General features: G+C 48.8%; 1 protein-coding gene across 1 annotated transcript; it reads left to right on the top strand.

The window, feature by feature from the left end:
* The first annotated feature begins 18,163 nt into the window (after positions 1 to 18,163).
* Positions 18,164 to 22,772, top strand: LOC125522368 (receptor kinase-like protein Xa21). Its single transcript, XM_048687428.1, has 2 exons — positions 18,164 to 22,074; positions 22,225 to 22,772. Exons 1-2 carry the CDS (start codon positions 18,906 to 18,908, stop codon positions 22,614 to 22,616), a joined length of 3,561 nt encoding a protein of 1,186 aa, XP_048543385.1. The 5' UTR covers positions 18,164 to 18,905; the 3' UTR covers positions 22,617 to 22,772.
* The last annotated feature ends 244 nt before the right edge of the window (positions 22,773 to 23,016 follow it).

The raw sequence follows: 23,016 nt of genomic DNA, 5'->3' as shown, positions 1-23,016 counted from the left end.
CACTTGCTATATCATACCTCCCATATTGCTATGTCAAGCCTCTAACCCACCTTTCCTAGCAAACCGTTGTTTGGCTATGTTACCACTTTTGCTCAGCCCTTCTTATAGCATTGCTAGTTGCAGGTGAAGATGAAGCTTGTTCCATGTTGGCACATGGATATGTTGGGATATCACAATATCTCTTATTTAATTATTTAATGCATCTATATACTTGGTAAAGGGTGGAAGGCTCGGCCTTATGCCTGGTGTTTTGTTACACTCTTGCCGCCCTAGTTTTCGTCATAGCAATAACCTTGGTTTTACATTTGCCTAACAACCTATCACCTTCCCTTGGGTTTTGAATAAAACTCCTCCAACAAGGCCCAACCTTGGTTTTACATTTGCCTAACAACCTATCACCTTCCCTTGGGTTTTGCAGACTCAAGGGTCATCTTTATTTTAACCCCCCCGGCCAGTACTTCTCTAAGTGTTGGTCCGAGCCAGAGCACCGTGCACTGTCCCTTGGCAACTTGGGTTTTGTTGGTACCTGTACGCTTAGCTTATCCGGTGTTGCCCTGAGAACGAGATATGTGCAGCTCCTATCGGGATGTCGGCACATCGGGCGGTCTTGTTGGTCTTGTTTTACCATTGTCAAAATGTCTTGTTACCGAGATTCCGAGTCTGATCGGTTTTTCTTGGGAGAAGGAATATCCTTCGTTGACCGTGGGAGCTTGTGATGGGCTAAGTTGGGACGATCGGGGATCTAGCATTCGGGGTTGTCTTCCTTTTATTTTGGTTCCGTAGTCGGACCTTGATTGTATTCTGGATGATGTATGTTTATCTTGTATTTGTGTGAAGTGGCGATTGTAAGCCAACTCTTTATCCCTTTCTTATTCAGTACATGGGATTGTGTGAAAATTACCCCTCTTGCGACAAACCTACCATGCGGCTATGCCTCTAAGTCATGCCCCCACACGTGGGAGATATAGCCGCATTGTGGGTGTTACAATGTTCATGACTGTTGTCGCTCTCTAGCTGGTCGCTTCCCAGTCTTTGTCTAGCCTTCACTTGTACTAAGCGGGAATACTGCTTGTGCATCCAATTCCATGAACCCCAAAGTTATTCCATATGAGTCCACCATAACTTCCTATATACGGTATCTACCTGCCGTTCCAAGTAAATTTGTATGTGCCAAACTCTAAACCTTCAAATAAACATTCTATTTTGTCTGCTTGAATAGCTCATGTATCAACTAGGGGTGTCTGTATCCTCCATGCTAGGCGGGTTATTCTCAAGAGGAGTGAACTCTACTCCTCACTCATGAGAAAATGGCTGGTCACCTGGATGCCCAGTCCCATGCTCAAATCAAATCAAAATAATTGCAAACAAAACTCCCCCAGGATTGTTGTTAGTTGGAGGCTCTCGTTGTTTCGGGCAAGCCATGGATTGATGCTTGTTGGTGGTGGGGGAGTATAAACTTTACCATTCTGCTTGGGAACCGCCTATAATGTGTGTAGCATGGAAGATATCGAGATCTCTCGGTTGTTATGTTGACAATGGAAGTATACCGCTCAAAATATTATTCATCTCTATTTCAAAATCGAGCTCTGGCACCTCTACAAATCCTTACTTCCCTCTGCGAAGGGCCCATCTATTTACTTTTATGTTGAGTCATCATCCTCTTATTAAAAAGCACAAGTTGGAGAGCACCGTTGTCAATTGCATCCATTACTGTTAGTTTACATTGAGTATGACTTGACTGGATCTCTTTTACCATGAATTACAATGTCTAGTCATTCCTTGATCTTTAAAGGTGCTCTGCATTTATGTTTTGCGGTCTCAGAAAGGACAAGCGAGATACCATCTTGTTATATCATATTATGATTGTTTTGAGAAAGTGTTGTCATCCGAGATTTATTATTATTGCTCGCTAGTTGATTATGCCATTGATATGAGTAAACATGAGACCTAAATGTTATTGTGAATATGGTTAGTTCATAATATTTGCTGAAAACTTGAATGCTGGCTTTACATATTTAAAACAACAATAGCAAACCGAGTTTGTAAAAGTTTTTCTTTATCGCTTTCAGTTTATCAACTGAATTGCTTGAGGACAAGCAAATGTTTAAGCTTGGGGGAGTTGATACGTCTCCGTCGTATCTACTTTTCCAAACACTTTTGCCCTTGTTTTGGGCTCAAACTTGCATGATTTGAATAGAACTAACCCGGCTGACGCTATTTTCAGCAGAATTGCCATGGTGTTATTTTTGTGCAGAAATAAAAGTTCTCGGAATGACCTGAAAATCAACGGAGATTATTTTTGGATATGTAAAAAATAATGGAAGAAGAATCCACGTCAGGGGGGCACACCCTGTCCACGAGGGTGGGGGCACGCCTACCCCCTGGGCACGCCCCTGCCTCGTGGGGCCCCTGACGCTCCACCGACCTCAACTCCAACTCCATATATTCGTGCTCGGGGAGAAAAAAATCAAAGAGAAGGATTCATCGCGTTTTACGATACGGAGCCGCCGCCAAGCCCTAAACTCTCTCGGGAGGGCTGATCTGGAGTCCGTTCGGGGCTCCGGAGAGGGGAATCCGTCGCCATCGTCATCATCAACCTTCCTCCATCACCAATTTCATGATGCTCACCGCCGTGCGTGAGTAATTCCATCGTAGGCTTGCTGGACGGTGATGGGTTGGATGAGATTTATCATGTAATCGAGTTAGTTTTGTTAGGGTTTGATCCCTAGTATTCACTATGTTCTGAGATTGATGTTGCTATGACTTTGCTATGCTTAATGCTTGTTACTAGGACCCGAGTGCCATGATTTCAGATCTGAACCTATTATGTTTTCATGAATATATGTGAGTTCTTGATCCTATCTTGCAAGTCTATAGTCACCTATTATGTGTTATGATCCGTTAACCCTGAAGTAACAATAATCGGGACCATTACCGGTGATGACCGTAGTTTGAGGAGTTCATGTATTCACTATGTGTCACTGGTTTGGTCCGGTACTCTATTAAAAGGAGGCCTTAATATCCCTTAGTTTCCGATAGGACCCCGCTGCCATGGGCGGGTAGGACAAATGATGTCATGCAAGTTCTTTTCCATAAGCACGTATGACTATATTCGGAATACATGCGTACATTACATTGATGAACTGGAGCTAGTTCTGTGTCACCTATATTATAACTGTTGCATGATCGATCGTATCCGACATAATTCTCCATCACTGATCCAATGCCTACGAGCTTTTCATATATTGTTCTTCGCTTATTTACTTTTCCGTTGCTACTGTTACAATCACTATAAAACCAAAAATATTACTTTTGCTACTGTTACCACTATTATCATATTACTTTGCTACTAAATACTTTGCTGCAGATATTAAGTTTCCAGGTGTGGTTGAATTGACAACTCAGCTGCTAATACTTGAGAATATTCTTTGGCTCCCCTTGTGTCGAATCAATAAATTTGGGTTGAATACTCTACCCTCGAAAACTGCTGCGATCTCCTATACTTGTGGGTTATCAATGCCACAGCTCTCATTTCCCCCCTCTCCGGTGCAGAAAGCAGCACTCTTTCCCCTCTTCTCGCCGATGGGAAAGATGGCCGAGAAGTACCCAGGCGACGGCGCGGCGGCGAATGGCTTCGGCCGCCGCCACCTCCAAGAGGTGGAGGCACGGCTACTATACGAGGCGGAGTACCCGGCGCCCCCGGACATGCAGGTGCCGGAGACGTGGAGGGTGAGCGTCGGCGGCATCCCGGTGCCCGAAGGGGCGGGACGGCGCAGCGAGATCGCCCGCGTTCACTCCTCCCTGACAGACGAAAAGCGGAACGAGCCGCGCTACGCCGCCGACAGCCACACCCTCTGGACGATGTACTTTGAGCACCGCCGCGAGGAGCAGATCGCCTCCATCAACAGCTTCATCCCGCGGGGCCGCCACAACACCGACGGGCGGCGTGAGTGGTGGGGAGTTCCGGGCTGCACCCTCGAGGCCGTCCTCGACCACATCAAGACCGGCAACGTGCCACACCTCGAGTACCCAGAGTGGTTGTCCTTCTCTCGCCGCCGTGGTAGCTCCTGGATGCCGCAGCGGATGGAGCCGGGATCGTTGTCGATGTCAAAATCGGTGGATCTCGGGTAGGGGGTCCCGAACTGTGCGTCTAAGGTGGATGGTAACAGGAGGCGGGGGACACAATGTTTACCCAGGTTCGGGCCCTCTCGATGGAGGTAATACCCTACTTCCTGCTTGATTGATCTTGATGATATGAGTATTACAAGAGTTGATCTACCATGAGAACGGAGAGGCTAAACCCTAGAAGCTAGCCTATGGTATGATTGTTGTTGTCCTACGGACTAAACCCTCCGGTTTATATAGACACTGGAGGGGTCTAGGGTTACACAGAGTCGGTTACAAGGGAGGAGATCTACATATCCGAATTGCCAAGCTTGCCTTCCACGCAAAGGAGAGTCCCACCCGGACACGGGACGAAGTCTTCAATCTTGTATCTTCATAGTCCAACAGTCCGGCCAAGGGATATAGTCCGGCTGTCCAAGGACCCCCTAATCCAGGACTCCCTCAGTAGCCCCTGAACTAGGCTTGAATGACGATGAGTCCGGCGCGCAGATTGTCTTCGGCATTGCAAGGCGGGTTCCTCCTCCTAATACTCCATAGAAGATTTTGAACACAAGGATAGTGTCCGGCTCTGCAAAACAAATTCCACATACCACCGTAGAGAGTATAATATTTCTACAAATCTAATCTGCTGACAACTTTTCATAACGTGACATCATGCCATGGCCCCGGTTATTATTCGAACCGTTTTTCTCAACCAGCTACTACACATATTGCGAGGCGGTTTTCTTGTCATGTCTTGTCGAAGCAGAGATCGTGTCCCCATATCCCGGGAACCTCATCAATACGGGTGTGGGTAACCCAACCTTGCCATCAATCACGACGCTTGGGGAATAAGCGAGTTTTACCAGGCAAGTGGGGAGGCACGCAGTTTCTACCGCCCTTATAAAGGGATAAGGACTCCTCATTTTACCCACGCCTTCTTCTTCCCTGCCCATCCATTCCCGCGCACTCGAGCTCCAGCGCCCAAGTTTGCAGCTTCTCCGCAAAAACACTCCGAACATGTCCGGAGCGGGAGGCAAGTGGATGGCATCCTTCGTTACGGAGGAGAACATCACGAAGCTCCGGGAAGCCGGATACTTGGTCGCAGATATCACGCACCGGCTCCCAGGCACGGGGCAGATCGTTCCTACCCCCGAGCCCCACGAAAGGGTTGTATTCCTTACCCATTTCGTCCGCGGGCTGTGATTTCCCCTCCACCCATTTGTTCGCGGGCTCATGTTCTACTACGGGCTGGACTTCCATGATCTGGCCCTCAATTTCATCCTCAACATCTCGGCGTTTATCGTCTTGTGCGAGGCTTTCCTCCGCATCAAGCCCCATTTCGGCCTGTGGCTGAAGACCTTCAATGTTAAACCGAAGGTGGTGAGCGGCCAGCAAGCAGAGTGCAGAGGTGCCATGGTGGGAAAAATGCCCAACGTCACCTGGCTCGAAGGCTCCTATGTGGAGACCGTGAAGGGGTGGCAATCGGGGTGGTTCTACATCACCGAGCCGCGGGACACCAACTGGGTGGCGGCCCCCGAATTCCGATCCGGCATCCCCATGCGGCTTACCTCCTGGAAAGAGAAGGGCTTATCTTGGGGTTCGTCGGTGGAGCCGACCGGACTCCAGAACTGTGTTAAAAACATGATAAGCAAGAAAATCAAGCTTGCCAATGTGGTCCAGGTCATGCTCTTTCGCCGGATCCTCCCGTGTCAAAGATGGGCATTCAATATGTGGGAGTTCGACTCGGCTAGGCACCAGACGCTGCGAGAGCTCTTCGACACGACGCACCAGGACATCTGGAGGGTGTTGTTCAAGTCTGCTGAGGTACCTCCTCCCCTTATCAAGGACCGCGGACTCAGCGCAAAGCGCCCTGCTAATCCGGTAAGCTCCTTATATCTCATAAGGCGTTTCTTTCCCTAGTATAATTATGTGAGGGATCTGAGCCTCCACATTATTTGACAGGAATGGGTCGCGACAGCGGAGCGGATCGACTGTCCGGCCCCATTGCCCGAAGATCCAGCAAGTACTCTCCTGACGGAGATGCTGGTTCCGGCGCCCTATGAGGCGCCGGAGAAGAAGGCCAAGAAGAAGGCCACGGGGACCAGGAAAGGTCTCCGGTGCAAGGTTGTATTAGACTCATCGTCCGATAACACCGAGACGTCCTCCTCCCACGAAGACGAGGAGGAGGAAGAGGAAAGTTCTCCCCATCCAGCCGAGGGAGATAAGAAAAGGAAGAGCGCCCCATCCTGGGAGGCCGAAGGGTCCAAGAAGGGAAGAACCCTCCTTCCGGACCGCTCCGCCGCGTTCAACGACGAGGAGTGGTTGCCCAGGGACAAGCCCCTGGCGAAGTCGTAAGTATCCGGACAAGCCCCAGGTATATTTCGTTTTATTGTTTCTTATCATGCCGAACATGATCATGCAGCCCACCCAAGGACCATCTCGACGTATCCTCTTCAGATGGGTCTTTGGGCATGTCGGAGATGAACAATGATTCGCTCCCGACCGCCTCCTCCCCCCGCCCTACGGACGACGCCGAAGTGTTGTCCCGAAGGGCACCAAACCAAGGGAAGGTAGTTCTGGGGGCGCCCCAAGGCGACCTCCCAGACACTGGGCGCATGGGAGGCAAGGCTCCCATGGGCCCTAATGACGGGGGCAGCAAGTCCGGCCCCTGGCCAAATACTGCGCCGAAACCTCCAGTGGTTCTGGACTCTGTCAGGCGACCCCTCACTAAGAGGGGTGAGCCGTCTGTGCCGATGGCCTCTGTCTATCCAGAGGCACTGGACAACTTGCTGAAAGCGCTTCGTGGCGCTTCCATTGACGAAGAGCACGGCACTGTCATGAGTGCGGTGGTAGAGAAGGTTCGGTCCGCTAAAAGCGGACTGACTGAAGCCTGTGCTAGCCTCCTAACGAGCTTTGAGGTAAGTAATCAATTTATAAGAAAATGTTATAGCATAGACAGTAGCCCCTGATGCTCTGTTTGGCGTTTGCGAAGAAAGGCCGAACAGGGGATCAAATAATAATCACAGGAGTTTAATCAGAATATGTCTTATGTGAATAAGCAGGATTCGCTGCTGGCCGCTGCCGCTCGCACTGCGGAGGTCTCCGCACTGAAGCGGGACCTTGAGCGGACCAAAAAAGAGCTCAGCCTTACCAAGAGGCAGCTCGAAGAGAACAAAGGTAAGTAATACCCGTCCGTATATTGATAAGGAATAAAAAAGAATGTGGTTGTTAAGTCACAGGATCATCATGAATTTTGCTAGGGGCCACGACCGAAGTGGCGGCCCTGAAGGAGGCATTGTCCGAGGCCGAAGACAAAGCGGCCAAGGAGCGCACCGAGCGCGAGAAGCAAGAGGCTCGAGTCGGCGAGGTGCAGCAAGAGCTCCAGGATTTCGTCAAAAAATATGAGTCCTTGGAGAGTGACTCTAAGACGCAAGGGTCTGAGCTTGCGAAGGCCCTTGAGAACGCAAAAAATGCCAAGGCCAAAGCCCACAAGGCCCTCCAGGAGCTTCAAGCGGTCCAGAAGATAGCGGCGGGTAAGGAATTCATTATGCAAAGCAAGCATGTGAAGGAAACTTTCCTTTTACTTACAGAGTTCGGAGCTCTCCAGGAGCGTTCGCAGATCTTCCCCGCAGTGTGTCCGATGCCACGGAATTTTACCGGGACGAGGAAGGGAGCTCGATGGAGAAGTTGTTCTGGTCTCAGTATACTGGGACCGAACATCCGATGCCCTTCAACAACCAGTTGAAGCAACTGGTCGAGCTTCACAAGGCGGCCAAACAGGCCATGAAGGGCCTCATAGTCCGGATGTGGCCTGGCGAGCCCCTGCCTGGCAGCTACTTCGGCCTGGTGAGGCGGCTTGTGAATGCCTGCCCACGGCTTGAAGTCATAAAGCGGTCCGTCTGCATTGAGGGTGCGCGCAGGGCTTTTGCTCGAGCGAAAGTGCACTAGGCGAAGATGGACGCCGAGAAGCTGGTGAAGGAGGGTCCACCGGAGGGCAAGGAGCATCGCCGCCCCGAAAAGTATTATAACAGCGTCCTGAAGGGTGCCTGCCTTGTGGCGGAGGAATGTTATAAGGATGTAATATTTGAATGAATGTACTCATGTGATCCTGTAATATGAAAACGAGTTCATGTGCGCTATATAACGCTTGTTGATTTAAAATATTACCTTCTGTGCGGCCGTTTATAAAATCTGAGAGTTGGCTAGTCGTCGGCTTCTGCCCCATGTAGCTAGTATTGAGGTGTTCGGGATAAATCTGATCACTCTTTATCCCAGTTTTGGACCCTTCGAAGGAGGTGTTCAGCACAATGAACCAGGCAATCAGACTATAAAGCTTTATCACTCTCACTTAGCCATAGAAGTCTATAATTTTAAATTTTGGCGAAGCCCCTAGTATTCGGAAGGCCGAACTTGGGGCACTATGAACACCTAAATCGGACAAGGCCGACTCCTTGCCTGAAGCGGAAAAAATCTTTAGGGATTTGGGACCTCTCGAACAGCGACCAGCTCTCGCCGCATCATGACAGTCAGTTTTCGGCTTTCTCTACTGAGATGCTCATCCGGAAGAACCGGGACACAATCGCAGTAGTTCTCCCAGTGCTACCTTAGCCAATATAGCGGAATGTAAGGCACCAAAACATGGGAGCCGGGCAAACCCAACTATTGACCCAAGACATGATTCGGAGCTGATGCATATAATACTATAAGTTCGGGGTGCCGCACTGTCGAAAGTGTTCGGACTTTTCTTGCCGTGTTATGAGGTACACTGAAGCCCCTGGCGTACTGAACGTACCAGAATGTACGGGAGCAACTTGTCATGAATAGACAAACAAGAAAAAAAGAAGATGAAGAAATGTAATAATAAGCTAACGTTGTGCATTGTTATTTAGAGGATACGTCAAAGCGTATGTGTATAAGTAGTACAATAAGCAAAAATAGGACTATCTGACATGTCCGATCCAAGGGTGAGCTGCGTGCGGGGTATGTAAAACAGGTATAACAATCGTTATGAGAGACCACATGGGGGTTCCCTTGTACGTCAAAGCTTCTTGCTCCCTTGGTGCTTCCCTCCCGTGATGGGTCCGATGATCTAGCTATCGGAGAGGGCCTCCAGAGAATAGGGTCCTGAAAGGAAGAAAATGATAAAGATATACTGGTCCTGAGGCGGTTAAACCGCGTTGTGGGACGTGCCATAGCTGTGCCTCCGCCTATACCCATGGTATCTTTAGTGCGTAGTTATGTACGCGCGGCGCAAATTTCGTCGCTTGACTGGGACTAGGACGGAGGCCGAATTGCTAGGCGAGCTCTAAACGCACCTGGTGATTCTGTTGCAGGTTATTCCGGACTTGCTTGAATGTGTCTGTGGACCTTGTCGCCAAATTGGCGGTTTGCCTCAAAAGGCTGCTTTGCGCTTCTACTGCAAGAGCCGCAGTGTGCTCCTCCGTGCGCAGCGAGCGTTCTGTGTTTCCATTAACTGTTATAACCCCGCGAGGTCCTAGCATTTTGAGCTTGAGGTATGCATAATGCGGTACCGCATTGAATCTAGCGAATGCGGTTCATCCGAGTAGTGCGTGATAGCCACTGTGAAAGAGGACGATATTGAAGATTAACTCTTCGCTTTGGAAGTTATCCGGAGATCGAAGACCATTTTCAGTGTGATTGAGCCCGTGCAACAGGCCTCTACACCTGGTATGACACCTTTGAAGGTGGTTTTTGTGGGTTTGATCCTCAAGGGGTCTATACCCATTTTGCGCATCGTATCCTGATAAAGCAGTTTCAGGCTGCTGCCATGGTCCATAAGGACTCGAGTGAGGTGGAATCCGTCAATGATAGGATCAAGGACCAATGCGGCAGAGCCGCCATGACGGATACTAGTGGAGTGGTCCCTGCGATCAAAAGTGATCGGACAAGAAGACCATGGGTTGAACTTTGGGGCGACTGGCTCCATCGCGTAGACGTCCCTGAGTGCGCGCTTCCGTTCCCGCTTGGGGATATGGGTTGCGTATATCATGTTCACCATTTTCACTTGGGGAGGAAATTTCTTCTGTCCTCCTGTGTTCGGCAGTCGGGGCTCCTCCTCGTCGTCGCTATGCAGCCCTTTTTCCTTGCTTTCGGCATTCAACTTGCCGGCCTGTTTGAACACTCAGCATTCTCCGTTGGTGTGGTTGGCTAGCTTATCGGGGGTGCCGTGAATTTGACACAAGCGGTCGAGTATGCGGTCCAAACTGGACGAGCCCGGATTGTTTCTTTTGAACGGCTTTTCGCTGATGAATTTAGAGCCACTGAATCCGGCATTGACTGTCGTGTCTTCGACGTTATCGCCGTTGTCGCGGTGCTTGTATCTGTTGCGACGTGACTTGCCGTTGCTGTCTCTGGCCTCCGATGTGCCAGGGTTGCTTGTTGTGTTGTTGCTACGAGCCAACCAGCTATCCTCGCCCGCGCAGAAGCGGGTCATGATTGTTGTGAGAGCTGCCATGGACTTTGGATTCTCTTGGCCGAGATGTCTGGCGAGCCACTCGTCACGGATGTTATGTTTAAAGGCCGCTAGGGCTTCGGCATCCGGACAGTCCACAATTTGTTTTTTTGTTAGGAACCGAGTCCAAAATTTCCTGGCTGACTCTCCGGGCTGTTGTGTTATGTGACTTAAATCATCAGCATTCGGTGGTCGCACATAAGTGCCCTGGAAGTTGTCCAGGAATGCGTTGGCCAGGTTCTCCCAACTTCCGATGGAGTTTGCTGGCAAGATATTTAGCCAATGCCGAGCTGGTCCTTTGAGTTTAACGGGAGGTACTTGATGGCGTGTAGATCATCCCCGCGGGCCATGTGAATGTGGAGGAAGAAATCCTCTATCCATACCGCGGGGTCAGTAGTACCATCGTATGATTCAATGTTCACGGGTTTAAACCCTTCTGGGAATTCATGATCCATTACTTCATTAGTGAAGCATAGGGGGTGTGCGGCGCCTCTGTACCGGGCTATGTCATGACGCAGTTCATATGAGTCTTGTCTACTGTGTTCGGCCCGACCGGATTTGCTTTTGGTATATCCGGCATGACGGTCGTCGTCATGTGTTGGGGCGCGCCCTCGTGATCCGAAGATCGATCTTTTGTGTCCTGCTTTATTTTCCAATACGTCTCGCAGATCCTGCGTGCTACCCCGGGCCTTGCTGTTTTTTTTGACTAGCGACGGGGTGCGGGCTGGACTTCGGGCTTATATGCCACTTTGTCCCGGCCACGAGGTGGCCGGTCTGCCGCATCATACACTGGAAGCGCAGGCTTTAATGCTTCCTCTTCAAGTTGGGGTAGCAACCTGCGCTTTGGGAAACTTTTGATTGGGCGCTCGAGTTCGTGTTCCTCGGCTGCCAGGACATCAGTCCATCTATCCGCTAACAGATCTTGCTCAGCTTGAAGCTGTTGTTGCTTTTTCTTCAGGCTTTTTGCTGTGGCAATAAGCCAGCGCTTGAAGCGCTCCTGTTCGACGGGATCCTCAGGCACGATAAATTCTTCGTCGCCGAGGCTCACCTCATCTTCGGAGAGAGGCATGCGATTGTCATCCTATGATTCTCCGTCTGCTGCATGTTCCTTAGGGCTGGCTTGCCCATCCTCCTGCTCAAAGCCTGGCTGGAGGGGATTGTCTTCGTCTTCCGCACTATTTGCAGCGTTATTGTCTCCTGTGCCGGTATCTTTGTTTTTGCTATGGCGGGGCTTAGAGCGACGCCGATGACGGCGGTTCTTGGATTGCTTCTCGGGGGGATTATCCTCCGTTTCCTTATTGCCATCGCTTTCTTTTGGGGTGTCCACCATGTATATATCATACAATGAGGTGGCAGTCCAGCGCCCTGTGGGCGGTGGTTCCTGTTCGTCTCCCGCATCGTCGTCCATACCGTCGATGTCTTCGGAGTTGAAGTCGATCATGTCGGTTAGGTCGTCGACAGTGGCTACTAAGTGGGTGGTGGGTGGGGAACGAATTTCTTCGCCGTCCGCTTCCCACTCGAGCCGGACATAGTTCGGCCATGGGTCTCCTGACAAGGAGAGAGACCGTAATGAGTTTAGCACGTCGCCTAGGGGCGAGTGCTGAAAGATATCCACGGAGGTGAAGTCCATGATCGGTGCCCAATCAGATTGGATGGGCACGGACGTGAGCGATTCGGAGTCTGTGGCCGGGGACGAATCCGAGTGTCCGGCAACACAGGTCTCATAGGAGGTGAAGTCAGTATTCGGCTCTATGGCCGCTGAGTGTGCGTCCTCCGTGGCGGGGTCCATCCACCCGTCCTCGGACGGCATGATCTGTTCCGGATTGAGGGCCGGAGTAGTTACAGGTGTGATCTCCCGAACACTATCCGATGGCAGAGCTAAATCATGCTCATCATGACTGTGCGGCGCACCTGACATGGGTTCGAATCCGTCGAAGATCAAGTCTCCGCGGATGTCGGCGGTATAGTTCAAGCTTCCAAACCTGACCTGATGGCCAGGGGCATAGCTCTCTATCTGTTCCAGATGGCCGAGCGAGTTGGCCCGCAGTACGAAGCCGCCGAATACGAAGATCTGTCTGGGGAGGAAAACCTCACCCTGGATCGCATCGTTGCCGATGATCAAAGGAGCCATCAAGCCTTATGGTGACGACACAGTGGAACTCTCAATGAAAGCACTAATGTCGGTGTCAAAACCGGCGGATCTCGGGTAGGGGGTCCCGAACTGTGCGTCTAAGGTGGATGGTAACAGGAGGCGGTGGACACAATGTTTACCCAGGTTTGGGCCCTCTCGATGGAGGTAATACCCTACTTCCTGCTTGATTGATCTTGATGATATGAGTATTACAAGAGTTGATCTACCACGAGATCGGATAGGCTAAACCCTAGAAGCTAGCCTATGGTATGATTGTTGTTGTCCTACAGACTAAACCCTCCGATTTATATAGACGCCGGAGGGGGCTAAGGTTACACAGAGTCGGTTACAAGGGAGGAGATCTACATATCTGAATTGTCAAGCTTGACTTCCACGCAAAGGAGAGTCCCACCTGGACACGGGATGAAGTCTTCATCTTGTATCTTCATAGTCCAACAGTCCGGCCAAGGGATATATAGTCCGGCTGTCCGAGGACCCCCTAATTCAGGACTCCCTCAATCGTCGGGCTCCAGCTCGCCGGCCCCGCTCCGCCCCGTCAAACCCGAGCCGGAGGAGAAGCCGCTCCGGCGCCGCACCCGCAGCGGCGCCCTCGTCATCAACGAGGCCGCTCCGCCCCGATCCTCCCCGCGCGGATCCTACTGCCTGGTCCGGCCGAAGCCGGAGCCGGGGCTGCTCCCGGTGAAGCCGGAGCACGTTGAGATGGCGGCCCCCGCCGCGGTCGCGAGGAAGGCAGCGTCATCGTACTCGACAGCGACGAGGAGGGCGAGGCCGGGCCGTCCAGCGCACCACCGCGCCTCGACGACCCGGGTCAGGGCTGCAGCAGGGACCGCGCCGGCCCAAGCAAGCTGCGCAACGACGACGACGACGGCGGCGGCGACTACACCCGCTTCTACAGGCTCCTTGGCATGTAGACGGCGGCGACGGTAACGGCGATGGCGGCTAGGCGTAGTTTAGGCGTTGTCAAGGCGTCGTTTGCATGTGTTTTCTATTTTTTTATAAATTTTAATTAAGTTTCGCCGAGTTCGTGCAAAAAAACGCCGAGTTTTCATATATTTTGTACGGGCGTCGTTAAACCCGGGCGACCTGTGGGCCGACAACTGGGAGCTAGGTCGCCCCTAGGAGTTAATCTAGCGTCGGCTCACCCCCAGACGGCTCTTTTTCGACGTCTTGAGGGACCGAACGACTCGAGATGCTCTAAGGTCTATAAAAAAAAGATGCACCTTGATGTCATGATTCCATTTAGAAAATGGATTCCTAGTTTCATCAACCGTAGAGGCGAGGTGACCTCCCAGGGCGGCCATGGCGTCCTGTGTGGAGAGGAGCAGAGGAAGAAGAAGCAGGGGAGAGAGAGGAGAACAGGAGGAGGGGGACGAGCCGGGGAATAGCGACGCGTTGCAGGGGCTCGCCGGCCGGCGCAGCCTGAGAACTTCGTCTCGCCAGATCCCCAGCCATCCCAGGGCATGGCGGGCCTGCCCTGCCATGGCATGGCCGGCCTGGCCGCTCCAGGGGGATGTGACGCTTTTGGGGTACTCCAGTCGGCGATGGGATCGCGCCGCGGACGCTATGTCCGTGCCCGGGGTAATCGCAAGCGCAGTCGGCAGCGGAGTCGGGATCAGAGTCGGAGGCGTCATGGTGGAAGTTGAGATGGAAGTGGCGGGAGTCGGTGTGCGGAGTGGAGCTGGAGGCGCTGGGCTTCTTGGGCTCGTCATGGTCGAAGGGGGGCAGCGTGAGCACAAGCGACCCGGGCGGCGAGGCGGCATGGTGCTCGTGCTCGAACCGCGCGAGCGTGTCCGCCACCCGCGGGAGCGCGCGGAAGTAGGCGGCGCGCAACCACAAGCGCAGCACGGCGGTCCCCCGCGCGAGCATCAGGTCCGCCGCATCCAGCCGCGAGCTCCGGCAACCCATCCTGCTCTACGCCCTCGCCCTTGACTGCATTGCCCACCCCCAGGGACGGAGACAGAAAATAGAGATATGAGGGGCAAGAACTAGAAGCTTAAAAACCATAGGATAGATATATACATACCTTAGCTTGAACTCGGTGTATGATGGGCGAGGTTCACCAACACTGTTCACCGGTGTTCAGAAAGCGAATCTGCGAGCAGTGCGAACAAGCTACTGGTCTCTGAGGTGACTGCTCGCTACATCGGTAGCGAGCACGCCCTACCCTACCATGGTATACTGCCCTAGATGCTCTATGCTCTAGATGGCACAAGTGAGAGTCGTGTAGGAAAGCACACAGAGTTGGTATTCAGGAGACGAATCTGCGAGCAGTGCCGACAAGGTACTGATCTCTGAGATGACTGCTCGCTGTATCGGTAGCGAGCACGCCTCACACTACCATCGTACTGCCCTGGATGCTCTATACCCTAGATGGTACAAGTGGGAGACGTGCGGGAAAGCACACGAGGCTGGTATTCAATAGGCGAATCTGCGAGCAGTGCCGAGAAGGTACTGGTCCATGAGATGATTTGTGCCTGACCCAATTCTTGTCTGGATTTTGACATGTGCAATCGTTATATGTATGTATCTTTCTGATTTATGAGTTGATCACCGGAGGGGCCGACGCGTAATATTATGTTTTCCAGTGCTCGATCATCGGTGTTCATGAGGCGAATATATGAGAAATACAATATCCATTTTTAGTAGATTATTGCATAGTATTCTTTTTCACTTAAATGAATTTTTGTATTTGTAATTCATTGATATTGCAATAATTTATATTGAAAAGACGATAGCCAATTTATTGGCTAATTCAAATTCGTCTGTACAATTCGTAAAATTCTTTCTTATTTCTTATTGTTGAAATCCAAAATTAAAGTCTCTTGGCTCTCTTCACGCTTTCTCACAAACAGATTAAAAAATAGATTTTTATTTTTGAAGTTTGGATAAACCATTGCTTCGTCTGGTGTCTACAATACATATAACTCATTATAGTACTAATTTCATTTTTACTAGATCGAAAAGTTTTATGTTGAAAAGAAAAATTTATAGATCCAATGTCAAGTTCCTGTTTATTCAATATTCAACATTGTGATACAGCCCATACGATCAACTTTTGTTGACCTGTATACACCATGCATGCATTTGAGTGGTGCACTATGTTGTAGTTTTTTTTGCCACCTATCATTTTATATCATTATAATAGCTTACACTGTTTATCTCAGCAATTGTATGTAGCACAAAGTTATAGACGGGCGCGGCGTGCCGCCGCGCGGGGTTGGGCTAGTAATGTAGTACATATTGAAAAATCTTGGTTCGATTTCATATGTGTTGTATTCACCCAACTAACCAACATCACTCAAAATTTTGGTGGAGGGAAAGACCATCAACGCCTCAAATTTTTTTGGTTATGTAAACGGGATGAGGTAACGGGGCTGGGGAGACCCATATAATTGGATCACAAACCAAACAGTGGCTATCACGCTCATCAATGCCAAATGTTTGGTCGGGCACTTCAGGGCTTTGATCCAAACAGGCCCTATAGATAGTCAAAAATTATATCGCTATTAATTCAAAATTTGATTTATGAGACAATATCAAAAATCGAAATTTCCTGCGACTACAATTGTACAATTTGAAAGACGCAAATGAATCTGATGCTAAAAATAGACTAACCGTTTTTATAGTTTGGTCGAGTTCATTCGTGCGGCTGGCCGGCCAGAATGCATCGGAGATCAACACAAGGCGCTTGCATATCCCCTACCCTTCTCGAGAAGAGATTAGACGATCAAGCAGGCGATCGGTGGCCGGCGGCAGCCGGCCTCGAACGCAGGAGCAGGTTGGATTAGATAAGATCTTTTTTAAGGGGTGAATAGAGGTGATCTCAACTGTGCATACGTGTTTTTAGGGGTTATAAATGCGCATATTGCTTCCTCTGTGGGCTGCTTCTCTTTTTTCATTTTCTGGAATTTTGGCCTTCTGCGTGCAATCGCTTAGAAAAGGTACAAGCGCGCAAGAGCAAAGATGGCGTGGGCTCATGAGCTAGCTACGACGCAATAGGCGGGGGCGAGCACTGACCAGTGAGCAGCACGCGCGTGACGCGAGCGTGGCACGGCACGGGCACCCAAAGAGACCAGCGTTCCGCATCAACGAGCCTGCGGTCGTGGACGGTGGCCACGACACCGAGTCCGACGATGTCGCTGCGAACTAGTTGCTTGTGTTTACCGGGTCCGCCTGCGTAGTTCCTCTCGGTCACCTCGTTCTCGGCCTACACTGATATCGCCATCACGAGCACACTGCCTAGAACTCTACTCTAACTAAGTGTGTCATGTGTAGGTATTAACTCCTACTCACGTTGCATGTATGCAACCAAACACCGGGCACTTCCATCTGCCAAGCCAATGCACGCAACCAAACAGCAGGCAGAAAATACTCCCCTAATGCAGGCAGCCTATATGCAAGCAACCAAACAAAGTGTAGATGATGGTTTTTTGCCTGCCCAACTGGGACAAGTATGCAAAGTGGCAAAAAACGATGCAGGTAACCAAACGCGTCCATAACCTCCGTTGGTCAATCGATTAAGTTGTTTGAATAGCCTTTCCACAAACAAGTGTGTTCCAATAATACAGTACAACGGACATACCAATTGTGGAGTATACCATTAACAAGTCCCTCGAAGGACAAAGAAACAGAAATGACTAGTTGCATATAAACTTTGTTTAACAAGCTGCATAGCTCACAAGTACAAGTAGCAGGCCCATCAACTAATCCCTTTGTCTCACTGCGTCCACGCTTCTCAGCCTCTGTGCTTGTGATTTCTTCTGTCCCAAGGGACCCTTCGGGAACCACGAGGATTTGCTCCAGCGGTTTCTGGTTCGCCATGAGGATTTACTGCAGAAATGGTAAAAGGAAATACTAGTTGATAAGCATTCAACAAGAGGTCAGAACGGGATAGCAATACCCTTCACATGCTCCTACTCACAATTTAATTGCTGTTAGTAATGACTTCAGTATACTACTATACTCACAGTTTCCCGATGTATCAAGGGGATTCGGGCGGTAGTGTACGCTCCTCACACCAAGAAGATAAGCTATTGCTGTGCTGGGGAGGCTGCCACCAATCAAGAAAACTAGCAGAATGAGTTGGATCGTGAGCAGCTGAGTTGGTATACGGCAAGTGCTCGCCCTTCGGGACATCTTTTTTCCAGAGCCTCGAGTCTTGCACGCTTGGTGCATTAAAAATCAGGGGGAGAAGCTGAAGTTGTAGTGATGGGAGTTGGGAGGAGGCCATGGCGAGGCTTCTATACTGCCAAACCTAGACCGGGACTGCTTGCAAAATTTTGAGTCCCTCCAAAGTTGAATTAGTCTCTCCGCTACGTTAACTGCTGCAGGCGAAAATCCGGAAAAAATAACCACCATATGTCCGGTACTACTTTATGTCGCCATCAGCCAGTCGCAGACAGCAAAAACAAGAAACGGATTTCTAGCTGTGAAAAGAAAAGGAAAAAAGACTCAGATTCCATCTCAGGAATTGAAAAGCGTAGAATTTAGATATCATAACGTGTTGGAAAATCCTACGGAAATTCAAAATACGAGAATGTAACAGATATTGTTTCGGTGAGCCACAGGAAAAACACAAGGATGTAGTGAAAATAATAACACAACCATTATTGCCGTTGAAACAAAAAAAATATAACAGTGCTTTCTTTTAGTTTTTAGAAAACATGCACAATTAAGTTGTACTTGTAAATTCAAGGTAACTGTTTTTTTCTTCACATTCCAATTAGATTAGTCAACGTGCAGGGTTAATAGTATCAGGTAGATAAACGAGATATGAAACACATATTTTTAACCGACGAATCTAATAGACCTATTCTGGCTATTCATTGTGTCAAAAAAATTCTGTGGGCAAAAAGGCAGACAGCACGCTTTTCATTAACATTGGAAGAAGGTATTATAAATCTAAGACCTATCCAAAAAAGAATACCAAAGCGGTGGCAGGATAATAGCAAGTGAAGAGGAACACGGAAAGAGAAAAAAACATGTGATTGAACGGCAGCAGTGACTCCTCAGTGGCAATAGATTTGTGTTTTCTTTCCTTCAAAAGATGGCAGAACGTAGTTGAGACGGTTAAATCGCTGTGCACGAGAAGACCAGTCCACGTTCCAAGGGCTGGCGTGGAACGTAGTTGAGATTGTTTTTTTTTATCTTCAATCTTCCATATGAGATGTTTGGATGAGAGGTGCAGAGAAGGCAGGTTTCCAAGCTAGCCCCCTTATAAATATGCACATGCTCACTGCTACTGCTGAAATCTGTAGGAGAGCAAAACTCGGTAGCAACATCCACAACGGCGGTAGCACACAGATGGCTCCTGTACCTGTAGGGACTCTCAGTTCATCACTCTTCACAGCCACCGTCCTCCTCACTTTCTTGACCTCTTTTGCCCCTTCTTCTTCATTAGATGGCACCCTGCTGGGTGATGAATCTGGTAAGGACTTCCAGGCACTCCTTTGTCTCAAGAACCACCTTTCTAACAATACCGAAGTCCTCGCCTCGTGGAACAATACCCTCCAGTATTGCAGTTGGCCTGGTGTCACCTGTGGCAAGAAGCACGCATCTCGTGTCACAGCACTTGACCTTGAATCGCTAGGCCTGAATGGCCAGATACCACCCTGCATTGGTAATCTCACTTTCCTCGCAAGAATCAACCTCCAGGATAACCTGCTGAATGGTGGGATCCCGCCTGAGGTAGGTCATCTGCGTCACCTTGCTCAGCTCTCCCTTCCAAATAACAATCTTGCTGGCGTAATACCGAACTCTCTTTCTACCTGTTCTAGCCTTCAGACTATTGATCTCGGAAGTAACTCCCTCCAGGGGGAGATACCTCTAGGTTTGACCAACTGTTTAAATCTCACAGACATCTTACTCGATAACAACATGCTCAATGGAAGCATTCCAGATGGGTTCGGCATGCTTCCTAAGCTTTATGCTCTGTACGTTCCTGGCAACAAGTTGACGGGCAGTATTCCTTACTCACTTGGAAGCAGCCCATCACTCTACTTTGTTGTGCTGGCAAACAACAGCCTAACTGGGGGCATCCCGCCTCTCTTAGCAAATAGTTCATCACTTGGATGGCTGGAATTGGGAAGCAATGACCTCGATGGAGAGGTACCTCCTTCTCTCTTCAACAGCTCATCTCTTGAAATCATAATTTTAAACGGAAATAATTTCTTTGGATCAATTCCACCTTTCTCACCCACCTCGCCATTGCAAACTCTGTCCCTATCATTCAATAATATCACAGGAAAAATACCTTCCTCTGTTGGGAACTCTTCTTCCCTTCTTGAGCTTTTGCTTGCAGGGAATCACTTGCAAGGCAACATTCCATGGAGTTTAAGTAAAATCCCATGCTTGGAAAAATTAGATCTGACTAACAACAACTTATCAGGAGCCGTTCCAGGCTCTCTCTATGATATATCGACACTCAAATACCTTGGCATGGGCAATAACATCTTAACAGGAGAAATTCCGGAAAATATTGGCCACACCCTTCCAAACATCCAGGCATTCATTGTTCAGGGAAACAGATTCGGAGGTCGTATTCCCACTTCAATGGCTGAGACCACAAATCTTCAGAGAATTAATCTCCGTGACAATGCATTCCATGGTATTGTTCCTTATTTTGGGTCTTTGCCCGACTTAACTGAACTAGATCTAGGCAAGAACCAACTCGAAGCTGGAGACTGGACTTTCCTCCACTCGCTCGCCAGTTGTACAAAGCTGGCTATTTTACGCTTAGACGCGAACAACCTACAAGGTGAACTGCCAAAGTCCATAGGCAATCTTCCAAAAAGCTTAGAATCTCTATTGTTGACAGCGAATAAAATATCTGGCACCATACCACATGAGATAGGGAACCTTAGTAGCCTCAAACTTCTTTACATGGAGCACAATCTGCTTACTGGAACCCTTCCTGACTCACTTGGAAACCTTTCAAACTTGTTCGTTCTAAGCTTATCAGGAAACAAGCTATCTGGCCAAATCCCACTTTCAATTCATAACCTCGGCCAACTAAGTGAGCTCTATTTGCATCAAAATAATTTGAGTGGACCCATCCCAGTAGCTTTAGCAGAGTGCAATAAGTTACACACCCTAAACCTCTCTTGCAACTCATTTGATGGAACAATACCAAAAGAACTATTTACTGTTTCCACACTTTCTGAAGGTCTTGATCTCTCAAGCAACAAACTCTCTGGGCATATACCAGTGGAGATTGGCAAATTAATCAACCTTTCCCCCCTCGATATTTCCAACAACCTGTTGATTGGAGAAATTCCCTCAACTCTAGGCGAGTGCCTCCATTTAGAGTCCCTCCACCTGGAAGGGAATCTACTTGATGGGCGAATCCCTCAATCTTTCGCTGCATTGAAAGGCATCAGTGACATGGACCTTTCTCGAAACAACTTGTCTGGTCAAGTCCCAGACTTCTTTGAGGCTTTCAGCTCCATGTCACTTCTCAATTTGTCATTCAACAACCTGGAGGGGCCCATGCCAACTGGTGGGATCTTCCAAAATGCAAGCAAGGTGTTCGTCCAAGGGAACAAAGAGTTGTGTGCTGTCTCGCCACTATTGAGTTTGCCACTTTGCCACACAGCTGCCTCTCAACAAAGGCATAGATCCAACATTGCGAATATAGTAGGACTTTCTGTTCTTGCCTTAGTGATGTTATCATGTTTTGGAGTCATTTTCTTGAAGAAGAGAAAGAAAGTCAAACAAGAAGATTATCCATCCTTTGAGGAGTTAAAGAAGTTCACATATGCTGACTTAGTGAAAGCAACAAATGGTTTCTCATTAGCCAACTTGGTTGGTTCAGGAAAGTATGGGTCCGTATACAAAGGTAGAATTGAGTCTGAAGAAGATGCAGTTGCTATCAAAGTTTTCAAACTTGATCAGCCTGGGGCGACGAAAAGCTTCGTTGCTGAATGTCAGGCACTCAAAAACACTCGTCATCGTAATCTTGTAAGGGTGATCACTGTATGCTCGACGAGTGATCTGACAGGACATGAGTTCAAAGCTCTTCTCCTTGAATATATGGTTAATGGCAACCTTGAAAGTTGGCTCCATCCAACACTCCACGAGCAACATCTGAAAAGGCCCTTGTCCTTGAGTTCAAGAATAGCAATAGCAGTGGACATAGCAGCTGCTTTGGATTACCTGCATAACCAATGCATGCCTCCTATGACACACTGTGATCTGAAGCCAAGCAATGTCCTTCTGGATGATGTCATGGGCGCATGTGTTGGTGACTTCGGGTTGACTAAGTTCATACACAGTTATACTTCAAGGATTGATGGTTCTACAAGCTTAGTTGGACCAAGAGGATCAGTTGGATACATTGCACCAGGTAACAATTCCTTTATATAGGATATATATATTGGGCAAATATCTTAGAGGCCCTATGAAAAATTGACTTTAGTTTCCCTAGAAATCTTTTGATTCTTGTGTTCGAGTTCTTCTGTGTTAATTAATGATTTCAATACTATATATATTGCAGAATATGGCTTTGGGAGCAAAATCTCCACTGAGGGTGATGTTTACAGCTTTGGAATCATCGTCTTAGAAATGCTCACAGGGAAGCGTCCAACTGATGAGATGTTTAAAGATGGCCTGAGCCTTTACAATTTTGTGGAAAAATCATTTCCTGAAAAGATTGGTGAGATTCTAGATCCGAGAATCATTCCTTATTATGGGGACCAAGATGAAGAAGCAGCAAGTAGTCCAAACCAAGAAAATCATCAGCAAATGGCTGGAATGAGCTGTATAATCGAGCTCGTTAAGATTGGCCTCATGTGCACTGCGGAGACACCCAAATATCGCCCCTCGATGCAGGACGTTTACATTGAGGTCACCGCAATCAAAGAAGCATTTTCAGCACTGCAGGGTTGAGCAAAAGTAGAATCATTTTCTATTTGCCCAGATGTTGCTGCTGCAGGATGACCTAAGGATAGTTTACTTTACATAATGCTATATTTTTCTCGACAGAAATCGTGTTATGTTGTGGATCGTCCTCCATTTTACAAGTAAATCTATGTTGGTCGCGTATGTAAACTGTGGTTCAACCTACTTCTATCTCAAATAAAATCAAATAAAAGGTTCAGCATAGGAATTTTTCTTTCGACTTGGGTTTTTACTTATATTTTTCTTTCTGAATTTCTAGTACGTAGTAAACTGCAAGTACTTAAGCCCAACTATGGACTAATCACACCCTTAACCAGACAAATTGTACAGTGGTACATTGAATTGTCAAATAAACTTGAAAGTTGAAACCGATGTGCAAGGATATCAC

This window comes from Triticum urartu, chromosome 7 (assembly GCF_003073215.2).
Source record: "Triticum urartu cultivar G1812 chromosome 7, Tu2.1, whole genome shotgun sequence".
In the NCBI taxonomy this organism is placed as follows: domain Eukaryota; kingdom Viridiplantae; phylum Streptophyta; class Magnoliopsida; order Poales; family Poaceae; genus Triticum; species Triticum urartu.
Note: the sequence above shows the minus strand (reverse complement) of the source record. Positions and strands in the feature narration are given on the sequence as shown.